Source organism: Alexandromys fortis, unplaced genomic scaffold (genome assembly GCF_014885135.2).
Source record: "Alexandromys fortis isolate MF-2015 unplaced genomic scaffold, M_Fortis_MF-2015_v1.1 scaffold_31, whole genome shotgun sequence".
Taxonomy (NCBI): Eukaryota; Metazoa; Chordata; class Mammalia; order Rodentia; family Cricetidae; genus Alexandromys; species Alexandromys fortis.
The window spans coordinates 9,097,848-9,124,871 of record NW_026067974.1 but is presented as its reverse complement, the minus strand read 5'-3'; the positions used below and the strand labels follow the sequence as shown (position 1 = coordinate 9,124,871).

The window sequence follows — 27,024 nt, the reverse complement described above, 5'->3', positions numbered from 1 at the left end:
TCTAGATTTTAATATTTTAAAGTATACACCAATTTTCTCTCTCCCATGTCCTGTCTTCTAGCAAATTTGTAGTACTGGGCATTCTTACAGGTACATGGGGGAACTTGTACCTAGGATAACCCACTATCAGGTTGTCAAAATTGCTTTAATTCTGGGGAGCTATCAGAAGATTTATGTGCAATCTTGGTTGGAAGACGCCATTTTTGTATAGTAAGTAATGTTTTTACAGGACTTACGCTAAAGCAGGGTCTTTTTACATTGCTTAGTTTGTTTGGGAACCTTGAGTGTTAAATCTAGATTTCCCAGTTTCCTGAGAGATTTTGATTTGATCTAAATTTGTGTGTGTGTGTGTGTGTGTGTGTGTGTGTGTGTGTGTGTGTGTGTCTCAGTAGTTTAATGCTGTACAGGGAAGTTGAGATTTCTGAGACTGACAAATTCATCTGTTCTTAACAGCCCACGTTTCTCGTGGAACTGTCCAGAGTGCTAGCAAATCCAGGAAACAGTCAAGTTGCCAGAGTTGCAGCTGGACTACAAATCAAGAACTCTTTGACTTCGAAAGATCCAGATATCAAGGCACAGTACCAGCAGAGGTGGCTTGCTATTGATGCTAATGCTCGACGGGAAGTCAAGAACTATGTGAGTAATTGTCGTGTGGCCTAAGGAACGTCTTGGTCATTGCATGGCGTAGAACTTGACAGTGCTGTCTCTTTTTGCTTCGTTTAAAACCTGTCACTGTGACAAAGGTGTCTGCCAGTAGGTTGGGTTAGCTGACTAAGGTGACCTGCAGCAGTTTGGGATCTTATTAGTGTTGAAGAAACACAGGTTTTGGTGTTGCAAATCACTGCCCTCTAAGAAATTTCACTAATACTGAAATTTCTAAATATCGCGATAAAGGCTTCTAGGATCTATAAAGCCTCAGGTGCTCTCTTTAGCATCACACAAGAAAACAGTAAGTGTTTGGAATCTCTGGAATGAAGTTGGGAATTCTTTCCATAAGTCTCCTGTTGCTCAGGCTAGCATCAATCAAATTCCTGGTCTTCCCTGTCTTTTTACTTTTATCCTGAATGCTGGGGTATAGATGTATTCCACCATGCTTGGATTTTCAGAGATATTTTTAAATGTCTTCATTTTTACTTATGTGTCTTTATTTATGTTTGGGTGCCTTTGGACAGTAAAAGAGGGTGTCTTATCCCCTGGAACTGGAGTTAGCTGCCTTTGTTAGCCATCAGACAAGGGTGCTGGGAACTGAACTCTCAGGTCCTTTGGCAGAGCAGGAAGTGTTGATTGTTGAGCTATCTCTCCAGTACAATCAGATAGCTCCTGTTGAGCTTTGGTAGCTAGTTCAGAGCATTAAATGGAAAGAGTTGCAAATGGGATTATGGCATTAATGATGCATTTATTTATCTATTTACTTATTTGTTTGTTTATTTTGGGTCTGGGTCTCAGTACACTAGGCCAACCCCAAACTCATAATCTACCTCCCTCTGCTTCCCGATTGCTTAGATCTCAGGTGTGTTCCAAATTAGGAGAAACTTCCTTGAGATCTCAACACTGTGGTTGAGATGTTGAATTTTAATGAAAATACAGTGTTCTTTGCTATTGTGCATCATGGTATTTTTGTGAGTTTTGCTGTTGTTGTGGTTGGGCTTGCTAAACAGCTGTGAAGCCATAATTTGTTCTGGGCATTTAAGATGGATATAAGAGAAATCTTTGTATACTTAATATAGGTTGAGATTATGGGCATTATAATTGCTGGATTTAGATGCCAGCTTTAGGCAAATTAATATCCTTTGAGTCCGATGCTTCCCCAGTAGTGACCCTTATTCCTTCTCCAGTCAGGCTTTCTAGTAGTACCTGTTACTTGACCCACAAGGTAGGAAAGTAACTTATTTTGACTCTCTCTTGGAGTGTATAATGATGTTTCTGTCCAAATTGTTTGTTCTTAGAAATGACATATTTCCAAAGTGCTGTATTTAGGCAGGGTCTCACTGTTTAGCCTTACTTAGCAGGCCTTACTTACTAGGTAGACCGGGCATGCCTCAAACCCACAGGTGCCTATGAAGGACAAATGTGTTGGATCCCATTGGAATTATAGGTCCTGGTGAGCTGCTCAATGTAGGAGCCAAGCTTGAGTCCTCTGCAAGTGATGTGTGCACTCTTAATGGCCATCTTTCTAGCCATGTATAATATTTTAATCCCCTCTTTCTCTTAGCTGTTGGACATAAATGAAATATTTTTTTAAAAAATTTATTTTATGCATGAGTGCTCTATTGGCATGCCTAACTTTATGCCAGATGGAACATCAGATCCTACTAGAGATGGTTGGGAGCCATCATGTGGTTGCTGAGAATTAAACTCAGGACCTCTGGAAGAATGGGTGATAACTCTTAACCACTGAGCCATCTCTTCAGCCCCCATAAATGAAATATTTTATGATTGAAAAATCTCTTGTTAGTTTTTGATTTTAAGTTGGTTTCTCTAAAAGTTCTGGAACTAGCTCTGTAGACCAGGCTGGCCTCGAACTTACAGAGATCCTCCTTCCTGCCTCTGCCTCCCAAGTGCTAGGATTAAAGGCATGTGCTTTTGGAATTGGGACTGTCACTGTGTTTCTAGACTGGCTTCTGCCACATACATGGTAGTCCTTCCTCTCCCTAGTGTTGGGCATCTACACTTTGGGCTGGGACTTCAATCAGATTCAGTTATTCCCATTCTGTCCTGATAGTTTACCTCACTTTTATTTGTTTTATTTTGTTTTTGTGATTTTGAGAAAGGATCTCTCTGTGTACCCCAGGCTGGCCTTGTACTCACATTGTTCTCCTGCCTCAGCTATCTAATATCTAAGTGCTAAGATTATTGATGTGAATTGGCTGTCCACCACTTTATGTCTTTGAGGTACAATTTTTATTGACATTAATTCCACCTCTACTGTTCCTAGAGAGCAAAACTTTCATTTAAGATCAGAATTCTTGCCGGGTGGTAGTGGCGCACACCTTTAATCCCAGCACTCGGGAGTCAGAGGCAGGCGGATCTCTGTGAGTTCGAGACCAGCCTAGTCTACAAGAGCTAGTTCCAGGACAGGCTCCAAAACCACAGAGAAACCCTGTCTCGAAAAACCAAAAAAAAAAAAAATCAGAATTATTTGTTATCGGGTGGAGGTTGACAAAGATAATACGCATGTAAGAGAAATAGAGTTCATACTACCTAATAGCTACGCAGCGAGCACTAAATGACCTGACCCAGTGAGCAGAGCTGGCCTGAATATCTGGCAGCTCTTCTTTGTCCTGTTCATGCCAGGAACAGTTAACTGTTTGCTTTTGAGTGGGCTGATGGTTCTTACTGAGTTTATGGTCTGAGTTAGCTGATCAGGTAATAATGGTTAACTGTGTACAAATTGTGACTTTATTCTTAATCTGAGCCTATGCCATTACCCTGTATAAATGTTGTGTGGCTGCCATTTCCAATGAGACATGTTTAGTGACAAGTGGATCTCCATTTGGTATCACCAACTACTTGGTGATAGCTAAGAACAGTATTTTGTTTCTTAGGTGTACAGAACTCTTAGAACTCTGAGAGTGCAAGTTATGTAATAGTTGAATTTTAGATTTTGGTGACATTTAAATGATGGTGTCATTCAACCCTAAGCCTTTTTGTATAAGTCAGTACTGGGTTGTCAGTGACCAGAAAAGAGGTTTGGTTTGTTCATGTCATTGGTGAGAAAATCACTCACTTTCTTGAGATTAGCTTAGTGTACCGGGAATTAAATTCCCCTGGTGCTCCACAGCTACACATTCCGTGACTCCACCTTCCTGTCAGTGAAACACTTTGTCTTTACCACCAAGTGCCCAGAAAATGCATTCTGTCCTCATTGCACCCGCCTTACTTTGCAGTGCTGCTTCTCACTCTTGAGTTTCAGACAGGTTTTTTGAAGTGAGGTGTGAGATCAGAAGTTCATTTGGCTGGAGACTGGTTTTGAGAGTCTTTGTGGGGCAAGGTGAACAAAAATTAGGCACATGATGGTGTATAAAATGTGCTCAGAGAATGTTACAAGTTGATATTCTGTTGTTCCCCCGTTCCAGGTTTTACAGACTTTGGGCACAGAAACTTACCGGCCTAGTTCTGCTTCGCAATGTGTAGCTGGTATTGCTTGTGCAGAGATCCCAGTAAACCAATGGCCAGAACTCATTCCTCAGCTGGTAGCCAATGTTACAAACCCCAACAGCACAGAGCACATGAAGGAGTCCACATTGGAAGCTATTGGTTACATCTGCCAAGACATAGTAAGTATTTGCCTACTGCTTCTGATTTATAGACTTTGAATCTTTTACCTGTTACAGGAGTGGCACTGGGAATCTATCAGATGGAAACACCAACCTGCTGTAGTGCTTATGGCGATACTTACTTTGGACCTGTATTCTCAAATTACTAGTTATGCTCTGAAGTAAGGAACTTGAGGGTCATGAACTCTGAATGGGACTGTTGGGTTATAGCCTCCCATTCATGAGACCCTTAGGTATAATCTCCAGCACAAAAATAAAAAGAACAAATGGAGAGTGGAAATCCACATGAAATACTTTGTTTTGAGACATCTCTTATAGTCCAGGCTGTTGTCTCCATTTCTCAAATGCTGGCTTAGGGTTCCGAGTACTGTGACTGTTGCAGTTGCCTTTTTAATTACTGTCCGGAAGCCAGTTTCCTCACTTGGTGTAGTTGGTTCAGTCACTATATCCACAGAAGTCTTAGATGGAGCCCTCCCTGGACTGTTGCTGGTGAGGTTTACTTCTCTTGGTATCTGTTGAGCATTGGCTTATTACATGGTTCATAACATTTGACCTGAACTTAGACATCTTTATAGATGTTTTAAATGTACTAAAACTTTGTCACAGGCAGGAAAAGCCACAAGATGCTACTATCTCTGTGTATACAGAAAGGGAAAAAGCCAATGTTTCCTGTGTCCAGAGACATGTTAAGAAGTCGGGGCTGATGGGTTTGATTTGTTTCAGTTTAGTTTTGTGCCATTCAGGAGTATTTTGTGGGTAATTTGCAGAACTGTCCCAGATGGAAATGCTTGAGAAAGGGTCAAAGTCATGGAACTTCCTTAGGTAGATTTTATAGTTAAAAAGATTGGTGATCAGCCACCAGCGTGTTATTATGATCATTGTATTTCTCTGCTTGTTTTAGGACCCAGAGCAGCTACAAGATAAATCTAATGAGATTCTGACTGCCATAATACAAGGGATGAGAAAAGAGGAGCCTAGTAACAATGTGAAGTTAGCGGCTACTAATGCACTCCTGAACTCCCTGGAGTTCACCAAAGCAAACTTTGACAAAGAGGTATGTTTCTCCAACACATGATAAATAACCTATCAGAGGGTGAGGAATGGAGCGTTGGTTTTATTTTTAAGATTAGAAAGCCCTACCTTTCTTAGAAGCATTTACTCCAGTCTAGTTGAGGTTTCTTGTAAAGTATCTCCATGAAATCTACGACTTGATGAGGCCAGATTCATCATGGTGACCAATTTTCAGTGTGAGGTCAGTTAGTTACTCAGTCGCTGTAGAAGCATTCTTCACAGTGTTTCACCTGACAGAACTAACTATATCTGCCTGCCTAGTGATTAAGCATTGAATGGAATCAGACTGCATTTGCCCATGTGGGAGTGGCACACAGTGAATCAGGCAAAGGACAACTTTAGAATCCGTTTCCTCCTTTCACCTTTACAAGGATGGGTTCCAGGGGGTTGAACTCTGGTCAGCAGACTTGGACCAGCCTAGACATGCCTTTTTGTAGCTAGGGTTTTTCTTTGCTTGTTTGCTCTTTATTTGTTTTTAAACTTAGCATAGTATCTTCAAGACTCATCATGCATGACAATTTTCTTTTTAAGTCTGGGTAAGACTACCTTCGTATGAATGTTCTACATTTTGCATACTAAGCCATCCGTTTTGGGCTGCTTCCACCTTTTGGGTACTGTGAACATGTGTGTGTGGATGTTTTTGAGAGCTGATTTCAGTTCTTTTTAGCTTATAGTCAGAAGTGGAATTACTGAACCATATGTTCTGAAACTATTTTTGGAGTTTTATTTGTTGACACCTTCGCTCAGTTATTTTTCCCCCCATTTCTTAGCCTTTGAGTAGAGTAAGATCTGGGATGCCACAGCAAACTAATTTGTGTGTGTGGTTTATTTATTTGTTTTATTTGAGACAGGGTTTCACTGTGTAGGCCTGACTGTCCTGGAACTCATAGAGCCACCTTTCTCCCTAGTGCTGGGGTTAAAGGTGTGCAGAGCAGACTAATTTTAATTGGTTCAGAAGTGGAGTTTCCTTTTAGATCACAGGTGACTTAGGAAGGATAACAATGAAGTTCACACTTTCGTTTTTCCTTTACCACATTTGATGTGAATTTGTCAATTCACAGAAAACAAATTTTGTTTCCAAAATCAAATGTTCTGAATATTCTTAAATTTTTTTATTTTGGGGAACAGGGTCTCCTTATATAGCCTAGGTGACCTACAACTCATTATAGAACATGCTAACCTCAAACTCATAGAGATCCCCCTGGCCTCTGCCTATATGCATGTAATACTATGTCCTTCTAATCTTAAAATTTACCCATGAAGAATGTGGTTTTCTACATTGGGTGTTTTCTCTCTCTCTCTCTCTCTCTCTCTCTCTCTCTCTCTCTCTCTCTCTCTCTCTCTCTTCCTCCCTCCCTCCCTCCTCCCCCTCCCCCTCCTTCCTTTCTCCCTCCCTCCACTAGCTGTTGTTTAAACCTTGTGACCTACATCTTTCTGTCTGACTTTCTGATACCATGTTTGGGGAGGTCACCTTGGGAATTAAAAGATTAAAGACCTCCTTATAGGGAAGGATCATACTGAAGACACCAGAGGAAAACTGCTTCAGGGAAGAGTGCTAGTTGTACCAGAGGTGTTGTAGGGCCTTGACATAGTGACAGGTTTTCTTTGTAGAGTCTTGAAGCCTTCCTGCATGCGTTTAATGCATTCCTAACGCTCTTTACCCTTCTGCAGTCCGAACGGCACTTTATCATGCAAGTGGTCTGTGAAGCCACACAATGTCCAGATACAAGGGTAAGTTTGTCACTTTATGAAAATTGTCTTTTCCTGTATTGCTAGGAAATACTGGCTTTGTCATCCAGTTTGAAATTTAGGGAATCAATGACTTAAAACAAGGTTTGACTAATCTTAGTAATGAAAGTTTTTCTACAGTGGAGACTTACCATCTTAAAGATTGAGAAGGATTTTTTGGTTTGGTTTGGTTTTGGGTTTTCGAGATAGTGTTTCTCTGTTTAACAGTCCTGACTAACCTGGAACTCACTCTGGACTAGGGTGGCCTTGAACTCTGGGGTTAAATGCATGCACCGCCCTCCACTGCCCAGTGAGAAGGAGGTTTTGATCACCTTTGCTGAAACAGTACCATGAGTTGTTCCTGTGACTATTTTCATTGTAGACATTGTAATGGCATTGCTGATTCTGTAATCCCCTGACCTTAGTGAAAGGGCATCTTCAGTCTAGGTAGCACTAGCGAGGTTAACCCTGCTGTGACTTTTCCAGGCATTGGTAAAAAACATGTTGGGTGCAGGATGAGAAGAGGTAGTGAACAGCAGAGGGAGGGAACAGATTGATTGGGGCCAAATGACAACATTGTTGAGGTACCCTTAGTTCATTAAGTCTACTTGTGCAAACTACTAGTTACTTAGTAACTATTTAATCTGTCCCTAAAAGGTACGAGTGGCTGCTTTACAGAATCTAGTGAAGATAATGTCATTGTATTACCAGTACATGGAGACATATATGGGTCCTGCCCTTTTTGCAGTAAGTATTTTATGTAATTTGAACTTGTAACTAGTTGCAGGGCTCATTTTTAATTGCTATTTTGTAATTCTGTGGGTTTTTTAAAACTTGGTATTATGAAGTCAAGAAAATTACTTGAGTGTGGGTGTTAGGGCTTGTTATTTATTTTTGTGAGACATTGTTTCACACTGTAATTCCAGTTGGTCTGTAATTCGCTATGTAGTTCAAGATAGCCACAAACTGAGCAAACCTTAAAGGGCTGGGATCACAGCTGTGAGCCCTGCCATAAATGGCAAATTTACCAGTGGTGTAAGAAAATATTGTTTAAAAGAAGTTTATTTTGCAAGTCTTTTCTTTTTGTTGCTGTTTACTTCAGACTAAATTTCATAATTTTATTTATATATCTATTTAAGTCTTGAATGTCTTATTAAAAGGATTTCTAACTTGAATACTTGTGATCTGGGGTATATTTTTTATTTTTCTTTAAGATCACAATTGAAGCAATGAAAAGTGACATTGATGAGGTGGCCCTGCAAGGAATAGAATTTTGGTCCAACGTCTGTGATGAGGAAATGGATTTGGCCATTGAGGCTTCAGAGGTGAGCCTGGGGTGAGCCTCTTTGAGAAGAGCTGCTGTTCTGCCGAGATCTTACACATTTCGTTTGTGGGTATCATTCTTCTGGAAGCCTTCCATTCTGACAGGGTAATGGTTTTTCTGCTAGTCAGATCCCCTGAGTACTGAGACAAACAAAACAGTCTCAGGTATTCATGTTGATAATTCTGCTGTGAACACAAGGGGGCAGCAGGTTGTCAGCCTATTGAGGTGGCAGCTGATGTGAAGTTTTTTTCCTTTTTGAAATCTTAATGCACGGCTAAGATGTGTACTTGATAACTTACTGACTCTGAAGAAGGAGTCCGATATGCGGAAAGGCTATCTTTGACTTGGGATCTTGACACTGAAGCTCTGCTTCCATACTGCCAGTGTGTCCCAGCAGTCTTCCCTATGTCCTGATTTTATAGAACTTGTTATTTTTTTTTTTAATGTGCATTGCTGTGTATATAGTCACCAGAGAACAATCTCAGGTGCTTTCCACCTTGTGTTTGGAATTTTGAGAGATTATTTCATAGGACTTGGGACTTGCTGATAATGCTGGTGACCAGTGAGACCAGAATTTACTTATCTCTGCACTGCGGTGCTATGATTATAAGTTTGCAAGTCATACTTTGTTGGGATTTTTGTTATTTTGTTTTGTTTTTGTTTTCGGAACAGGGTCTTGCTATGTAGTAGTTCTTTCTGTCCTGGAACTCATAGGTATCCCCTTGTCTTTGCCTCCCAAGCCCTGTAATTAAAGCATGCACCACTAGACTCAGCACACCCAGATTTTTTGTTTTGTTTTGTTTTTAATGTGGGTTCTGGAGCTGGAACTCTCTAACCCTAAGTCAAACATTTTACCAACTTAATCTTCCCATTCCTAGATATCAGATTATTAATGTGAATTAAAGTTTTTAAATCTGTTAAGGAATGATCTGACCCCCTGACCCCTTTCTGGGTTTCTTTGTATAGCCTTGGCTATGACCCTGAACTTCTAATCCTCTCTTCCCCATCTCTAAGTGCTGGGATTCTAGTCCATATTATTACTGTGATGCCTGATTTATGCAGTTCAGGATTAAGCCAGGGGCTTTGTGCATCCTAGATAAACACTGGCTTAATCCTGAACTGCATAAATCAGGCTGACTTGGTCTTTAATAAACATGTATATAATACATAGATAAATGCATAGTTATGCTATGTAAATCTCACTGAGGTTGATAAGTGTAAGCAGCATCTCCAAATGTCACAGTTAATGTTGCCATTGGCCTTATATATGTTTCAGTTCTCACTGTGTCCCTATAGTGTTCATTGCAGCCAGCTTACTTTGTGTTTCTTGTTAGGCAGCAGAACAAGGACGTCCCCCCGAGCATACCAGCAAGTTTTATGCCAAGGGAGCACTACAGTACCTGGTTCCCATCCTCACACAGACACTAACTAAACAGGTGAGCCTCTTGATTGGTTTGAGAAATCTTATTTAGGGTGGGTTGGTTCCATGTGAAACGGTTTCCATGGAGGACATTGGCAACCATCAATGTTCTATTGAAGATGACTCAGGAACTGAGGCAGAGTTGTCTGTGAAGAGAGTATGCCTAAGCATCCTCTATGCTTTGGTTGTGAACAAATCACACACGCTCTGCTTTCCTGAGTGCTATAGTAATAATGAGACGTAGTCAGTAGTAGTAGGAGCATGCCTGGCATAGGCAAGAGCTGCTCCCCTCTGCCTCAGAGAAGGAAACTGCAGGTGTAGAGGTTGGGTTAGGGATAGCAGGCATGTATTAACTTGTCTGCTTTATATATTGACAGCCAGTCCCAGGTCTTTGTAAGCAGTCTACCAACTAAGCTATATTTCCAACTCCTGTTGTTTTGAGACACAGGATCTTTGTACACCTGGTTAGTCTCAAACTCATGACAGTCTTCGTTCTTCGGCCCTTAAGTGTTAGTGTACCCCACCAGGCTGACCAGTTAATCCTTCTTGTATGTAACTGGAGAGTCTTCATCTGATTGCTTCTTAGGTTGACATAAGCTATATTGTGAAGCTTGGAGAAAAATAAAAAAAAAAATAAAACGTTTTATTTTATTTGATCCATGAACATTAAACTAATGATGCTTGGGAGTGTGTAGAGAGCCTATTTGAGTGACTTCATGGAACAAGAAAGCTTACCTAATATCACATTCTTTGACCAGGATGAAAACGATGACGACGATGACTGGAACCCTTGTAAAGCAGCTGGGGTGTGCCTCATGCTTCTGTCTACCTGCTGTGAAGATGACATTGTGCCACATGTCCTTCCCTTCATTAAAGAACATATCAAGAACCCTGACTGGCGATACCGGGATGCAGCAGTGATGGCTTTTGGCAGTATCTTGGAAGGACCAGAACCTAATCAGCTCAAACCATTAGTTATACAGGTAAGGCCTAGGGAAGCTTAAGACTGGAAAATGGAATGGTGTAAGTGTGTATCTGTGTGCATTGCATGTAAATTTAAACTGTATGTAATCACCCTCAAAGGCTATTTCCAAATAACTGGTAGATAGTACAGGCTTAAAACCTACCTTCTTATAGAGACTAATAAATAGGTCAGGAGGCCAAGGCCACCAGCCTTAGCTAGATAGTAATGAAACCAGCCTATGCTGTGTGGCACTCTCTCTGTCTCACTATTGTTGCCTATCTTCTTAAGGGTAAAATATGTTTAACTTAAAATTAAGTCATGACCCAGAAACTTGAAAAATGAAGACCAAGAAAAGGGCCAACTTTAATATGTTCTTATCCAATAACACTCTTACCTCAAGACATTGTAACTTTGTTTTCTGTGCTCTTTGGACAACAGGTTGGAGTTATCACTATGAAGATTGCCTTACAAACTTTTTTTAAGATTTTCCTGTTGATTTTGGACTTTTGGGACAGTCATAACCTATATGCCAGGGTTAGCCTTGAACTGGTGACTACTGCATCGCTTGTGAGTGCTGGAGTTATAAGCATAAGCCTCTAGACACAGCAAGCTCAAACTCCAGCACTCATAAATAACATCTTCATATTTCACTCAGCCTTCCAAGTAAATGAGAATTGCAGTGTGGAATACTGTATCCAGTTACCCTATGGCTTCCCCCCCCCCCCCCAGATAGGGTTTCGCTGTGGCTTTGGAGCCTGTCCTGGAACTAGCTCTGTAGACCAGGCTGGTCTCGAACTCACAGAGATCCGCCTGCCTCTGACTCCCGAGTGCTGGGATTAAAGGCGTGCGCCACCATCACCCGGCACCCTATGATTTTTCTTACTGGGTTTTTCTTTTTAATTATTATTCAGGGTCTCATGTATGCCCCAAATTAACTATGTGGCTGAGGCTGGCTCTTTGCTGCAGATCTTCCTGCCTCTGCTACCCAAATGTTGGGGTATACAGGACCATTCCCATAGTCTTTGTGATAGTATTATTATTCTAGTCTTTGAGCAAAATTGACATTTATGTAGTGATAGTTTCCTTGTGGAAATGTGTTTATTTTGCTGGTACAAATGATAGAAGACCTTATTGTAATTGAAATTTTTGCATAAAGAACTGAGTCTTTCCAGATAAGAAGCTGGTGCCTTTGTGATTGCTTCTTGGGGTCACTACCTGAATAAAATAATTCTAATTGACTGAAAGAATCTACTGCAAACTCTTTAATAAAATCCTATATTTTGGGAGCCAAGGAAGGTAGTAGAACTCTTTCCTACCTCCTTCTCTTGGTTTTTCTCTGTGTAGTCCTGGCTGTCCTGGAACTCAATCTTGTAGACCAGGCTGACTTCAAACTCATAGATCCACCTGTCTCTGCTGGGATTAAAGGCGTGTGCCACCACCACCCTGTGGGAAGAGAGCATTTTACAATCTTTTTTTTGGTTACTGTTACTGTTTTGTTTTAGAAACATCTATTTTCAGGATATCTTCATCATATTACATTAAAATTTGTCACTATATGGGGAAAGATGTGTTTTTATTTCAGATGAGGTCTGGCATCAAATTTGTTACGTATAATGGCCGTCGATGGCTTGAATTTTCTATCCTCCTGCCTTCATTTTCTAAATGCTGAAATTATAGGCATGTGCCCCACAGACCAGTAGTATTTCTTTTGAATAGTAGTCAGCTCTAATTTCAATTTGTTTTGCTTTATTGCATTTACAGGCTATGCCCACCCTAATAGAATTAATGAAAGACCCCAGTGTAGTTGTTCGAGACACAACAGCTTGGACTGTGGGCAGGATCTGTGAGCTGCTCCCTGAAGCTGCCATCAATGATGTCTACTTGGCTCCCCTGCTGCAATGTCTGATTGAAGGCCTCAGTGCTGAACCCAGAGTGGCTTCAAATGTGTGCTGGGTAAGATTTTCTTCCTGGTGAAGACAGACGCTTGTCCTGAGCCAATCAGAAGGAGATGTTAGAGAAAGGGACCAACCTCACTGGAAGACCTGTTTTCAATCTTGTCTTCTAATATCTTCAGTTAGGATCTAGGCAGATGGCAGTTGCAGAGGCCAGTGTAGCTGGTGACTGACATTGATTGGTCCCAAAGCACTTAAAGCATGAGGCAGGAGATTCTCTGTACTTGGCGTTTCTCCTTCCATTGCTTTTAGACAAGAAGTTCTGATTAAAACGGAGTTTTTGCTACAGAAAGAAAAGAGGGATGGAAGCAAAAAGAGGTGGTCAGACTGCTGAGTCACTGTAGGTCCCTGAGTGAGCAGACAGAAGGGGATTGCTGAAAGGACTCTGCACTTAGGGCATTGGGCAGATTACTAGGCTGCACATACAGTGTTTTTTCTTTAAAAAAATTTTTTTTGATCATTTTATTTTCTGTATTGAGTTTTGTCTGTGTGCATTTATGGGCCTGGTGCCTGCAGAGGTCCAAAAAAAAAGCAGATTTCCTGAAACTGGAGTTGTGAGCCACTTTGTGAGTACTGGGAGTTGAACCTTTATCCTGAAAAACAGCCAGTCCTCACCCATACTTTGAAGATAAGATATGCAACCCAGGCTGACCTCAAACTCAGAGAGATCTGCCTGCCTCTGACTCCTGAGTGTTGGGATTAAAGATGTGCACCAACACATCTCATCTGGTCCTTCTTGCTTAAAGGAGATTTTTTTTTTTTCTTTTTTAAATTATGAGTGTGCGCTTGGGTGTCAGATATCCTAGAACTGGAGTTACAGATTTGCCATGGGGGTTCTGGGAGATGAATTCAGTCCCTCTAGGAGAAGAGCTAGTGCACTTAACGACTGAGCCATCTTTCCACCCCTTCTCCCCCCATGGAATTTGAATACTCCTAAGCAAAGGGTGCTTATATCACCAGTCACTAATGAATTCTCATTTGTAGAGTCTTTAATGTTTTTCCTGTTGAGAGAAGTGAGTGTGCTCCCTCCAAAAGAGGGAGTCCCCTGGAGCTGGAGGTAGAAGCAGTGTGAATCACCTGATGTGGGTGCTGAGTAATGAGTTTTTCTTGATGACCTTGACAGGAAAAGTTGGCTCTTTAACAGCCATAAACTGTAGGTTAGAGAACACTGTTCAAGGTATCGGGATGGGAGGGATGAGAGAACCCTATAGTGGGGTTCCCTCGGGACTGATCTTAAGTCTCTCTGCATTCCAGGCTTTTTCCAGTCTGGCTGAAGCTGCTTATGAAGCTGCAGATGTAGCCGATGATCAAGAAGAACCGGCTACCTATTGTTTGTCTTCTTCATTTGAGCTGATAGTTCAGAAGCTGTTGGAGACCACAGACAGGTAACCAGTAATCCTGGAAGCTAATGCCTGTTTTCTAGAGCGTAAAAACTGGGACGTGACACAGCACAGTACCTTCTCAGGAGAAGTTTAAGGTGTCCTATAGTACGTTAAGTATTTAAAAGAGATAAAGAAACAAAGACTGCTCCTTTTAGAACTGATGAGATTACAGTTGATATTGCACATCTGGAAAGGCGGAGGCAGGAGAATCTCAAAGCCAACTGTATGGGGACACTGCCTCAGAACACCCCAAACCCAAAAAAAAAATAAATAAATTTTTTTTAGAGAGTAATTGATGAGAGAGAAGTCTAGAGTAGTGGGCACATCACACTCAAGTCAGTCACTGTCTCTCATGTTTCCTTTGTGACTGCTCAGACAGTTTTTTGACTTAACCGTTATTTGTTCGGTTCTACCTCAGGCCATTATTTGGCTCTTCAATTTTAGCCTGATGGCTTATAAAAACTCTCTTCCATTCTATGTTTTTTGGTTATTGTTAGAGTGTGTATGTGTGAGAGAGTAGGCAGTGTGCCATGGTGCATGCTTGAAGGTGGGGGGGGCAACTTGTGCAGAGCTGCTGTCTTTTCACTTGAGGCTATGGAGCTATCTCACTAGCTCTCATTATAGATTGTAGCCATGTCTAGAGAACATGAGTGCACCATTGGCTCAAAGGACTTTTGATTTTTTTAAAAAATGCTTTTTTTTTTTTAAAGCCAGGTGGTGGTGGTACCCGCCTTTAATCCTAGCACTTGGGAGGCAGAGGCAATCAGATCTCTTGAGTTTGAGGCCAGCCTGGTCTGCAGAGAGAGTTTCAGGACAGCTAAAGATACACAAAAAAATTCTGTCTCAAAAACAAAAAGGGAAAAAGGGTCTTTTAGCATAACTCTGTCCTGGAACTCACTGTGTAGATAAGGCTGACCTTAAACTCAGATGTCCAAGTGCTGGTGTGTGCCACCAAGGTCCGGCTAAAAACTACTTTGTGTGTGAATGGTGCACATATGGAGACTGGAGGTATCTTACCAAGTCAATTTTCTTTACCATCTGGGGTATGAGGACTGAGGTCTGGCATTAGCCTTGTTGACAAGTGTATTTATCTGCTGAGTCAGCTCCTTTAGTTTGTACATACCATCCACTTGTCTACTTTAAAAACAAAGAAACAAACCAGGTCTCCACTCTTTAGCCTATGATGGTCTAAGCAAGGTCTCTGAGTACCAGGGTTTTAGGTGTGTGATCACACCTACGGTTCATTGGTATCTTTTTGCCAAGTTCAAAACTGGTTTGCTATCATTTTTGGCTTCTTATTTTACAGTACTAGAGATTGAATCCATGGCTTTGTCTGTGCAATGTCTTTACTTCTGAATAACATCCCCAACCTCTGGTTTCCTGTTGTTGAGGAAATATGTCTGCTTTATGAATTCCTTTTCTGTTCTCAAGTGAGGCCTTTTTATTTTGTATCCTTATAGACCTGATGGACACCAGAACAACCTGAGAAGTTCTGCATATGAATCTCTAATGGAAATTGTAAAAAATAGTGCCAAGGATTGTTACCCTGCGGTGCAGAAGACCACCCTGGTCATTATGGAACGACTGCAGCAGGTGCTTCAGATGGAGGTGAGACCAGGGAGTGTTGTGTCCTGGGGAAGGTGTGTGGGGGGGGTACTTCTGACTTATACAGAAGTGTTGCAGCCCTTGGCATAGCCTTAGGTTCAGTCACCAGCATCAATAGCCAAGAGACTTGCAGCTTACTGCCTGCTTTGCTTGCCCCTGCTTCTGCTAGTGCTGCTCACTGTTAACATTTCAGAGGCTTAGCTGATGGTCCTGGATATTGCTGCAAGGGGAAGGTTTCCATGAGAACCTGATTTTTTTCTTTTCTTCAGTCCCATATTCAGAGCACATCAGACAGAATTCAGTTCAATGACCTTCAGTCTCTACTGTGTGCAACTCTTCAGGTATGATGATGCCATTTCTCACTCATTCTCTTTTCTTAACGGGTGTTTGACCTGCATGCGTGTCTTCACCATGTGTGTGAAGTGCCTAAGAGGACCGAAAAGGATGTTGGCGCTTTTCACACGGGAGTTGGAGATGGTGGTGTAAATTATCATGTGGGTACTTGGAATGAAAACCATTTCTTGTGGAATACCAGCCAGTGCTGTTGGCAACTGAGCCTTCTTTTGAATCCCTGACCTTACTTAATACCTTAAAAAAGACAGCCATTTTATTGTTACGACAGATTGATGGGCACACAGACCTGAAATATCGTGATAATTCTGTCCCGGGAGTTGTAATCAGAGGGCTTTGATCTGTGACTGAAAGAGTAATTCTCACTTTTGTGTCTGTCCTGAAAGATCTAATTTGTCTTTGTGATGATGGGAAGTGTCTCAGCTTAATGGTCCCTCCCAGCTGTATATCTGTCATGTGTTGACAGCTTTTACTCTTGGTTTTTGTCCAAACCCATCTTGGTCAGGTGTGGTTCACTTAGTTAAAACAGTATGGCCCTGGGACTAGAGTCCTAACTCAGGCCAGTCACTGGCATATGCAGGGCCCTAGGCTCAATCCCTGTATTGGCAAAATAAATGGCTTACACTTGGCGGCTATCTTTGAAACATTACCTGATATGGCATTTATAGTGCTTTTTTTCTTTTCAAAGATGGGCTGTGAAAACTGAAATAAAATGTCAGTGTCTACTTATCCTTTTCCTATCAGGACAAAAGGAAAGCTCTGGAACTTCTGAAGCATAAGTAGACACTGGGTTTTGGTATTCAGGCACACTTGGTTGTCTCACCTGTGAACTCTATTCAGATCTCGTATTTTAAGGGTTAGTGATAGAACCTTCTCATCAAACACAGTGATCCAGTGGCTTTAGATGGAACACATACAGGAGTGAAGAGAACAGTTTGAGAACAGCGTGTGGAATTAGAAGGAGTTGTTATGGTAATTTTATCGGGACTGATTCTTCAAAATTTAAGCCATAGGTTTTTGATTTGTGTAATAGCACCTCCAAGACATACCCTTTTTGTAAACTGAAATAATGTGTCATTCTAGTAAGACTGGGGTATAGAGGGTAATGACGGTTCTGTTTGACAGGCAGAGGAAATGATGTTTTACATTTTATTTTTTAAAGAAAAAGCATAGTGTCCTGATTTGGGGCTTTGGAATTAATAGGTCCTGAATTGTTATTCATTTCACAGAATGTGCTCCGGAAAGTGCAACATCAAGACGCTTTGCAGATCTCTGATGTGGTCATGGCCTCCCTCTTAAGGATGTTCCAAAGCACAGCAGGGTCTGGGGGAGTGCAAGAAGATGCCCTGATGGCAGTTAGCACACTGGTGGAAGGTTAGTGAGCAGCAGAAGACAGGGACTGTATCCACAGAGTGCGGGGGAAAGGTGATGGTTAAATTGACTTGTATAAATTATATATCACTGCCTTCCTTGCCAGCCTCAAAGTAAAGGCCAGCTAGTTTAGCATCTTTGTCAGATTGGCAGCCTTTTAGGGGCAGTTAGTGCCCATCAAAGGGTTCATCAGTTTTCTTCTTCCCTTGAAAGTAAACTTGTAGCTGGGCAATGGCAGCCTTTAATCCCAGCACTTGGCAGGCAGAGGCACATGGATCTCTGAGTTCAAGGCCAGCCTGGTCTACAGGGTGAGTTCCAGGATAGGCTGCAAAGCTACACAGAGAGAAAACACTGTCTCAAAAGAAGAAAGCCAACATGCTTTATTTAGGTTTTCTGTTGTTGATGGTAGGGGAAACAGAAGAAAGATTCTGGTTTCATTTCTGCCTTTGGTACCTTTGGGTCTGGATTATAATGCTTTGGGCTTGAATAAATTATAGGACTTAGTGTGGTATGGAATAAACTATTACCTGAGTCTTAGGAGTTGATTGACTTTTGTAGTTATATATCTAACTACAAAATTGCTTTAGGGAACACTTCAGACTTTTTTTTTTTTTTTAAGGGTATTCAAAACATTAAAGAGTACATTGGAACTCTGGAATGCTTCATCAGAGGTGAACTTTAAGTATACTGCTAAGGCCATTATTTAAAGTCTGCTATTCTGAGGACCAGTCCTATTTCTGGAATAAATAGTCTATGTTCAAAACAGGTGTGATAGTACATGCCTATAGTCATACCCTCTCAAGGCAGAGGCAGAATTGTGAGTTCGTCCCAGTATATTATACATAGTGAGAGCTGGGCGATGGTGGCGCACACCTTTAGTCCCAGCACTGCAGAGATCTCTGTGAGTTCGAGACCAGCTCTGGTCTACAGAGCTAGTTCCAGGACAGGCTCCAAAGCCACAGAGAAACCCTGTCTCGAAAAGCCAAAAAAAAAAAAAAAAAAAAAAAAAGACATCTATACATAGTGAGTCCCTTCTGGGGAAAGACCAAAAATATGCTGAGGATATAGATCTGTTGGCAGAGTATTTAAGGAGCAGAAATCCCTGGGGTGCCCCCAAAACAACCTAAACTGTATAGGGATACACACCTGTTCCCCTAGCTCTCAGGTAGTGTTGGCAGGAGGATCAGGAACTTAATATCTCCCACTGTCACACTGGGCTACATAGTAATTCAAGGCCTGCCTGGGATGCATGAATCTTGCTGGGGTCGGGGAGAAAGCTGAGCACACACCTGTAATCCTCTGGAGACACCTTAGCTACAGAATGTGACCTTTTCTCAAGAAAACAAAGACGGTGCCTAGAAAGGTTCCTCATTAGTTAAAAGTGCTTATTGCTCTTGCAAAGAACTAGAGTTTGAATCCTAGCATGCATGTGACATGACTTACAAACACCTATAGCTTCTTGTGGCTTCTATGCACACACACAGACTTAAGACATAAATAAGTAAAATTGATTAAATAAGAAAATAAAAATTTTAACCATTAGAATGATGGGAGTGGGATGGGTAAGAACCATTCCAGGTGCTGTAGTCTGCAACTATCTGCCCTGCCTTTTTCCGTTCTCTCTTTGTGCTGTGGATTGAACCTAGGACCTCGACCATCTTAGCCAAGTGCTCTACCACTGAGCTACACTCCTGCCTTTCTGTTTCTTTTCCTGATTGGCTTGTTTAGTTCTTGCTGTGACTGACTTTATTTTGAAGCTGGCTTCCCATGGAGGAGGGGGAATAAAGCAACATAGCTGACTCGGTCGATGAAAAGTTATTCTTTCCTTGAGTCCATGCTATTTTGTTATTTTAGCTATAATAAAATCTCATTCTGATGAGCATTGACATTCTAAGTTGTGGGAATTTGGCCCTTCCAACAGTTAGAAAGCTTGAATATCTTCATGATAGGAAATGATTAGTAAATCACATTCTGCCAACATGTTGAACAGTGAATATGTCCTGGGTTACTTGACTCACATATCCTTTGTTGCTGTGATTATTAGCTAATTGTTTGTTCCATTAACAGTGTTGGGTGGTGAATTCCTCAAGTACATGGAGGCCTTTAAACCATTCTTGGGTATTGGATTGAAAAACTATGCTGAGTACCAGGTAGGATCTGCTTTTCAAAACTGTCTTTGTTTGTTTGTTTTCACATTGTTGAAAATCAGACTTGGAGCCTGTCTGTGCTAATGCTGGGCAAGTTTCTTAAACTACATCCCAGCCCTCAAAATCATATACTCACTAATGTGGCGTAGAGTAGTCCAGACAAAATTAGGGTTCTGAAGCCAAAGTGGTTTCCCCTTTTGCATTATTTGTATCCTTAGCCTCTGCATTGGAGGTAGTCTGTGAAAAGCAGGATATTGGATCTGCCAGATAGAGATCACAAGATGACTGCCTGAACAGTCCTAATTATAGGGCAGCTGCCAAGTTATGTCACCACTGCACTGTTTTCTGTGCTCTGCCACCTCCACTTTTTCCTACTGATAACTCAGGCAGCCCTAGTTTAGTTCTCTTGCTGAATCTGGTTAAAATTCTACAAGCTCCACAAGGGAAGGTTGTGTTCTCTGATTGTGGATCAAGTAATGAGGGACCATTGACTAGGTAAAGTAATGCCGTACTCTGCTGGAAACCTTTTCTGTTTGGGAAATCGTTTCCTTGGTTCTTTGCAGGTGTGTTTGGCAGCTGTTGGCTTAGTGGGAGATTTGTGCCGAGCCCTGCAGTCCAACATCTTACCTTTCTGTGACGAGGTCATGCAGCTGCTCCTGGAGAACTTGGGGGTGAGCATTTCTCAGGCTAATTGGCCAATCTTTGAAGAAGTTATCAGTTAGAAAGATTTACATCTCAAGGTCTATGATGAGGAGCTGTAGGTTCCTAGAACACTGTAAGCTTTATCCAGAGTAACTCAGTTTTTGTGTTTCAAGTTTCTTGGGTCTTCAAATCAGACAAGATTCATGTTTATAAGTTCCCCTTTTCTCTTTTTCTTGTTAGAATGAAAATGTCCACAGGTCTGTGAAGCCACAGATTCTGTCTGTGTTTGGTGATATTGCTCTTGCTATTGGTGGAGAGTTTAAAAAATACCTAGAGGTTGTATTGAATACTCTGCAGCAGGCCTCCCAAGCTCAGGTGGACAAGGTAAGAGTGGACCATCTTGATGGTCTTCTAAGACAGCTCTAACAGAGCAGAACTGCTTATGGTGTACCTCTTAAGGTGGCCGCTGCGACAGAGGTTTTATTCTTTGTCTCTTCCAGTCAGACTTCGACATGGTGGATTATCTGAATGAACTAAGAGAAAGCTGCTTGGAAGCTTATACAGGAATTGTCCAAGGATTGAAGGGAGATCAGGAAAACGTACACCGTTGAGTATATAGCCCAGTTCCCGAAATCCATTGGCCAGGGTGCATCTTACCTTTGTAGCTCACTGGTGAATGAGCACCTGCTACATCCAGGAGGAACAAAAACAGAAGTGGTGCTCTAGTGAACAGAGGGTTTGGGGGAGGCAATAGATAGTCATTGGTGTTTTCCCCGTGGTAGGGGTGGTGGAGTGCAGACAAAGCCAGGGCTGCATGACATGGTAGCTAAGCTCTGCCACTGAACTACACCTAGCTTTGCCTTTTTTAGGAGTCTAATGAGGCTATCTGGAAAGTGCAGAGGTTCCGGTGCTCTTTACTGGCACAGGCAGCTCAAGCCCACAGTGGAGGTTGCGCCTTTTGTGCTCCACTTGTGGCACATAACTCAGTGGTATGGGGGCACTTTCCACTGTGTAATGCCTTGTTCTATTCTTCAGTACACAGAAATTCTGTTCCATGTGATTACAGAAGGAAAATTTATCCCCCTCTGTGAATTTGAAGGATATCCTTCTAAACTGAAGAATAAATTTTTGGTATCCTCTGTATAGCTGGTTATCCAGCTGGAACCCTACTATTGGGGTAGACTAGCAGTGGCCATATTGAAAAGAGGCTGAGTCCTGTCTAACCTGGGACAGTTTAATCAGACCTCCTCTTTCCTTTATAGCGGATGTAATGCTGGTACAACCCAGAGTAGAATTTATTTTGTCTTTTATTGATCACATTGCTGGAGACGAGGATCATACAGATGGAGTCGTAGCGTGTGCTGCTGGACTGATAGGGTAAGTCATGCCTTCTTCCACAGAACCAGAAGTGTGTACAGAGAAAATTGGTTTTGTTTTGCTCTTTTGCAAGGCTGGTGATGAAACCCAAGGCTTCACGCTATATAACCCTTTAAAAGTATTACTTATCTTGTATGCATGTATGTGCATGGAGGTCAGAGGAAGCTTGAGGGATTCAGTTCTCTCCTAAACCATGTGGGTCTTGAGGATTTGACAGCAGGCAGCTTTACCTACTGAGCCTCCTCACCAGCCTCTTCCGAGATTGAGTCCATGTTGGGACATAGTGTCACAGCTCATAGGCCTTATTCTACTTCCTTTTTCCTCTTACTTCTTTTGTGAAGGTCTTGATGTGTGGCCCATGCTGATGAAAATTGTCAGCTTCTTCTTCGTTACTGACTTGATGGGATTGTGCCGCCACACTCAGCTATTAACATTGGCTGAGTCCTTCTGACACTTGCAACTTAATTTATTCCAGAAGTCTCTTAGAATTTTAAGAAGTGAATGAGCTAGGTGGTGGTGGTGGCACGTGTCTTTAATTCCTTTACTTGGGAGACAGATGCAGACAGATCTTTGTGAATTTGCTGCCAGCCAGGGCTACACAGAGACAACCCTATCTTGAAAAACCAGAAAAGAGAAGAGCTGAATGACGACTAAGAAACGCATCGTTGGCTCTGCCTGGTTTGGCAGCATCAACCATGGTACAGGTGTGACCAGGAAGTCATTCTCAGGTGTTTGTTTTGCACAGGGACTTATGTACAGCATTTGGGAAGGATGTACTGAAATTAGTAGAAGCTAGGCCAATGATCCATGAATTATTAACTGAAGGACGGAGATCGAAGACTAACAAAGCAAAGACCCTTGCTACGTGGGCAACAAAGGAACTGAGGAAGCTGAAGAACCAAGCTTGGTAAGATCTTAACTTCGCTCCTTTGGATCCTTTGGATCTTAGGGAAGGTACATTTTCTTTAAGGACTTTATTTTGGTATTAGCTGCCTATTGGTTATTTTATTAACACTTTTCTGTACCTGCTTTCGAGCATGGCCTTTAATCAGGAGATCTTTTCTATACTAAAAATATTTTGAGACCTAATAAAACCCCCCCCCTTTTTTTTTTCTTCTCCGTGTCCCTTCCCTTGTACTAGGAATCAAGCGTGGGGGCTCGGGGTTTCTGTATGTAGCCTGGCTAGCCCCTAGATCTTGGCTCTGCCTCCCATGTAGTGGGATTAAAGGTGTGTGCCTCTTTGTTCATTTATTGATTGCTTGGGTTGCCTGGAATTGAATTTAGGACTTCACATGCAAGGAAGCACTTTTCACTAGCTGTAGTTGATGCTTACTTATGGAAGCAGGTAGATGGTACAAAGGAAGACAAGAAAGTTACCAGTCTTTGAGAGTTGGCAAGTCCCATTCAGACTTAGGGGCAGTTAGTTGTAGGAGTTAGGGGTGTATGTGACCACAGGATTGACCTCTTCATCCATTTGTTTTTAGATCTGGTACCATTGGGATGATGACCTGAGACCCCCATTGGAAATCTCCAATCTTTTGAAAAAACCCGGAAGTGAGGAGTGTGCACGGATGCTGAATGTTTGGGAATGAGAGGATGAGTGAGTGAGGCTTGAAAACACCACATTGAAAATCCTGCCACAGCCGACAACAGCAGCGCTGTTAGTGAGCTAAGTAAGCACTGACTTTGTAGACAAACATAACATCAGCCATCTTGGAACAGAGAAACAATGGATTTACTTACTTATTAAAAACAAAAAAGCTGTCTCTTCCCAGGGGAGGCTAGAACTAGCTTTCCTGTCTTGGCGGTGCCGAATGGGATGACAGGTTTGGGAGAGGAGGACCTGGGTTCAGCTGTGGGGCTGTATTGTAAAAGGCAGCCTGGCCTTTGCTACTGAGGAGAAAGATGGAGCCCGGGTCTTGAGCCCACCTTCACTGTACCGTTGCACTTGGTACTGCACATGTGCCCGTTAGAAGGCGCGTGGGGGATTTCACAGTCTGAGAATGAGTGTGTGTGAGTGAGGCGGTATCCACATTCTCAACTTCAAGTCATTGCAGTTTCTTTTCCCAGAAAACACAGGGGTTTGATGTTGCATTTCATAAACTAACTGAAGTTCTGGCTACTGACGCAGCACAAGAGACATGTTTAAACAACAAATGAGGAAAGACGCTCTTTTTAGGTTTGGTTTGGTTTCATTTTTAATTATTCTAGGGAAAACACTGACGAATGGTCAGAGCTCCTGTCCTGATCTTTTCATCAAGGCGCCTTTCCTGATACTGTGGTTCAGCTGTGAATGTAGCTGTGGGGGGAGGGGGGAAAAAGAAAACTCCGGAGTTAGAGGATATAGAAAAATAAAAGTACAGTTGTTATAAATAAAATGCAGACTTCAAAGACAGAAAAAGCCACAACCCAAACCAAATTTAAATACTCGAAAATTGGCATCACAAACAAGCTGTCTCCTGACTTACATTGTGGCAGTCTGAATGCCCCCAGAAAACTGTGCCAAAGAGTTTAGAGTACAAATGTACAACAAAAGTAAATACACACTCAAAACCGCAAACTTCAGGTAACTATTTTGAATTGCAAATGACAAAAATTTAATGTTGAACGATCTGATAAAATAACCATTTGGAAACTGCTTGGCCTTCTGTTCTTTTCTTTGATTGACTGCAATGCGGTATTGGTCTCTTGCTGTACTTCAAAACCAACTAACCAATAAGACAAGTGTGTGTGTGTGTATATATATGTATACACACACACTAACTACAACTGTTGTGATGAAAATGGCACTAGGAGAAGGTTATATTTTTCCACTGATGTTAAGATGAATAAAATGGTGTCAAACATTCCCCTGCTCACACGCTTTAGTATTTTTTTAAAGTGTGATGTGCTGTGATTACCATAAATCAGAATTATTTTCCCTTTTACAAGGGAACAAGGCACCCTGAATTTTAGTCTTTCAGCAATAAGAAATGATTTCTGTGAGCTGGCCCTCTTGGCTCGTGCAGACATTAGGAGATTTGCTGGCGTTTTAAATATGCTGCTTTAAAGAAATAATAATAGAAACCAAGGGAGGTTTTTTTGGCTTCCTGGTAGTTGGAAGATTTAAACATAAGACCCTCATTCCTACTTCATTTCCATTGTAGTAAGTGATACTGGCTTAGGTTTTCTCCTGCTCCTTTCATCTCCCCTGCCTAGGCCGGTTCCTAAGTGGGACTGGCTCCCTTTGCCTGTCCATACGCAGCATCTGTGGTCGCTCTTTACAGGGTATCAGATATTGTGCCTTTTGGTGCCAGGTTCAGAGTCAAAGTGCCGATCTGATCTGTGAACCGGTGTACAAAAAAGTATTTGAAGGAGAGACGCTCCATCGTGAGCAGAGCAATCACTAGGGCTTGATCCTTAGTGAGAAGAGAGGCCCAGGCCTCTGAATGCCTTGTTTCCATCTTAGCTGTTTTTTCAGATTTACTAACCATTCCTGATACTAGATAGGGTTGGGGCAGGGCTTAAGGAGGGGGCAGAAATATTGGGGGGAAAGGAAAAAACAATCTGATCATTCCTCAGTGCTACCCATTTCTGTCCTGTGTGGGCTGCTTAGCGCAACAGCAGGGGAATAAAGTACACCGAGAACCATGATGAAAACAAAACCTTCCGTGTGTTTTGTCATGTTTTGTTCCAGGGAAGCAGTTGACAAGTGCTGTTACTAATGCTTTCTCCCAGATGCATTCAATGCTGGAGAGGAGGAAATGGGCTGGTTGGATTGTGGTCTTGGTGCCTTGCTATTCTGCACTGGTTATGCATTTTTACCCTCTTTTAGTTACTTTCAGCTACTGTTTTCTACGGTTTGGGTGTTTGTCCTTAATCAGTTGGTACCACTTAAGGCAAATGAACTCAATGCTTTCTGTCCACTCATTGTCTGGGTCTTCTCCACCCTGAGTCTTGGCACATTCCTTCAAGAATGTAGTTACCGTCTGCTTGGGAAGATGTCAGTGCAAATGTGAGGAAAGCGGGCTCGGACTAGACTTGCGTTTGCCACGAGTGGCAGCTGCCTGCACCAATTATATTGGTTAACTTTGCTTTTTGTTTTTCTCAGTTCTCCCAGTCCTCCCTCTCTGTTGAAATGTTGAAGTTTTAGCTGTCAGAGGCAGCCCTAGGGTCTGTGGAGAAGTGGAGGGACTTGCTCAGTATGGTGTTCTAACATTCAGAACCAAGCAGTCTCCTTACTCTTGCTATTTTAAGATGTGTGTAGTCTTGACTTTAGAAGAAGTCCAAATTCCATCAGCTTTGATAGCATCAATCTGTAATTGGCATTCAGAATGCCGCTGGCATGCCAGTCTGTGATGGCATTAAAGACCTGTTAAAACACTTGAGCCCAACTTTATTAACCAAAACTGATACCACCACCTTTATCTTCTGAATAAAGTCCGCTTTATTTTTATTTTCAACATCTTGCTGCTTCGTTCTTTGTTTCAGATGTTGTCACTGTGGAGTGACTGGTTTGGAAGAGGTGTGTGTGTGTGTGTGTGTGTGTGTGTGTGTGTGTACAAATGGACTAAGCAGCATGCATGTGAAATAGAATTTAAGAATTGCCCTTTGAGGCACAAAGGTAGGTACCCTGCAGGAGACCTGGGAAGACTGAGGAAGTGGGGAGGTGGTTTTCTGTCTCCTGCAAGCTTCCAGGACAAGACCCTTGGAGGTGGACCACCCAAAGTTCCTGTTTATCTCTCCTGCAACAATGAATTTTCTTTTTCCATCTCTTCCCTGAATCTTGTTTAAAATGGGTACTTTCCTTCCTCCTGTTGACTGACCCAGTGGCACCACTGGCTTACAATGACATACACGTGAACCTCCCACTTTCCTTACTGCATACTCCATAAGGAAGCTCGACACCTAGCCTATACCTAAGCGATATGTGCTGCTGTCTCCATATGTTGTACGTGCAAGAGTAGCAATTGAAGTGATTGTATGAGGGAGAAACTGTTGTGTCTTCTGTCTTATTGTGAAGATGACTGTATGAGAGTGACTTGTCTGCCGCAAAACTGTTAGATCGTGAGCCATAGCAATTGGCCAAGAACAGGTGTGTTTCCAGTTGAGGCTGCTGACCAGAAAGTTGTTGATATCTCTTCAGTACTGCAGGTAGCTACAATGTGATGGTTCACGAATGCCCCTCGCTGTCTGTTTAATCAACCCGGAGTGAGGAATAATAGCAGGTGTTTATGTTTCACTGTATCTTCTTAATGGTCAGAACTACTCTGTTACTCTTTTTTTCAATGGGAGTGAGAAGCAGAAAGGTTGCCAGACCAAGGTCACAGAGCCAGATGTGCCCGGGTTTACCTATGTCAACTGTTTCCAGTCACCAGCTAAATGTATTTTACACTTGTTTACTTGCGGGCTTTTCCCACTGCCACGAAGGCTT

The 27,024-nt window shown here is 42.1% G+C and overlaps 1 protein-coding gene across 1 annotated transcript; it reads left to right on the top strand.

Moving 5' to 3' along the window:
- The first annotated feature begins 454 nt into the window (after positions 1 to 454).
- Kpnb1 (karyopherin subunit beta 1) lies at positions 455 to 26,053 on the top strand. The gene is made up of 20 exons (XM_050156738.1): positions 455 to 636; positions 4,077 to 4,277; positions 5,179 to 5,331; positions 7,020 to 7,079; positions 7,734 to 7,823; positions 8,291 to 8,401; positions 9,735 to 9,836; positions 10,579 to 10,803; positions 12,546 to 12,737; positions 13,991 to 14,121; positions 15,579 to 15,726; positions 15,993 to 16,064; positions 17,304 to 17,448; positions 19,513 to 19,595; positions 20,156 to 20,263; positions 20,475 to 20,618; positions 20,735 to 20,840; positions 21,497 to 21,611; positions 22,357 to 22,518; positions 23,096 to 26,053. Coding segments are annotated over exons 2-20 (2,196 nt in total). The 5' UTR covers positions 455 to 636; positions 4,077 to 4,229; the 3' UTR covers positions 23,097 to 26,053.
- The last annotated feature ends 971 nt before the right edge of the window (positions 26,054 to 27,024 follow it).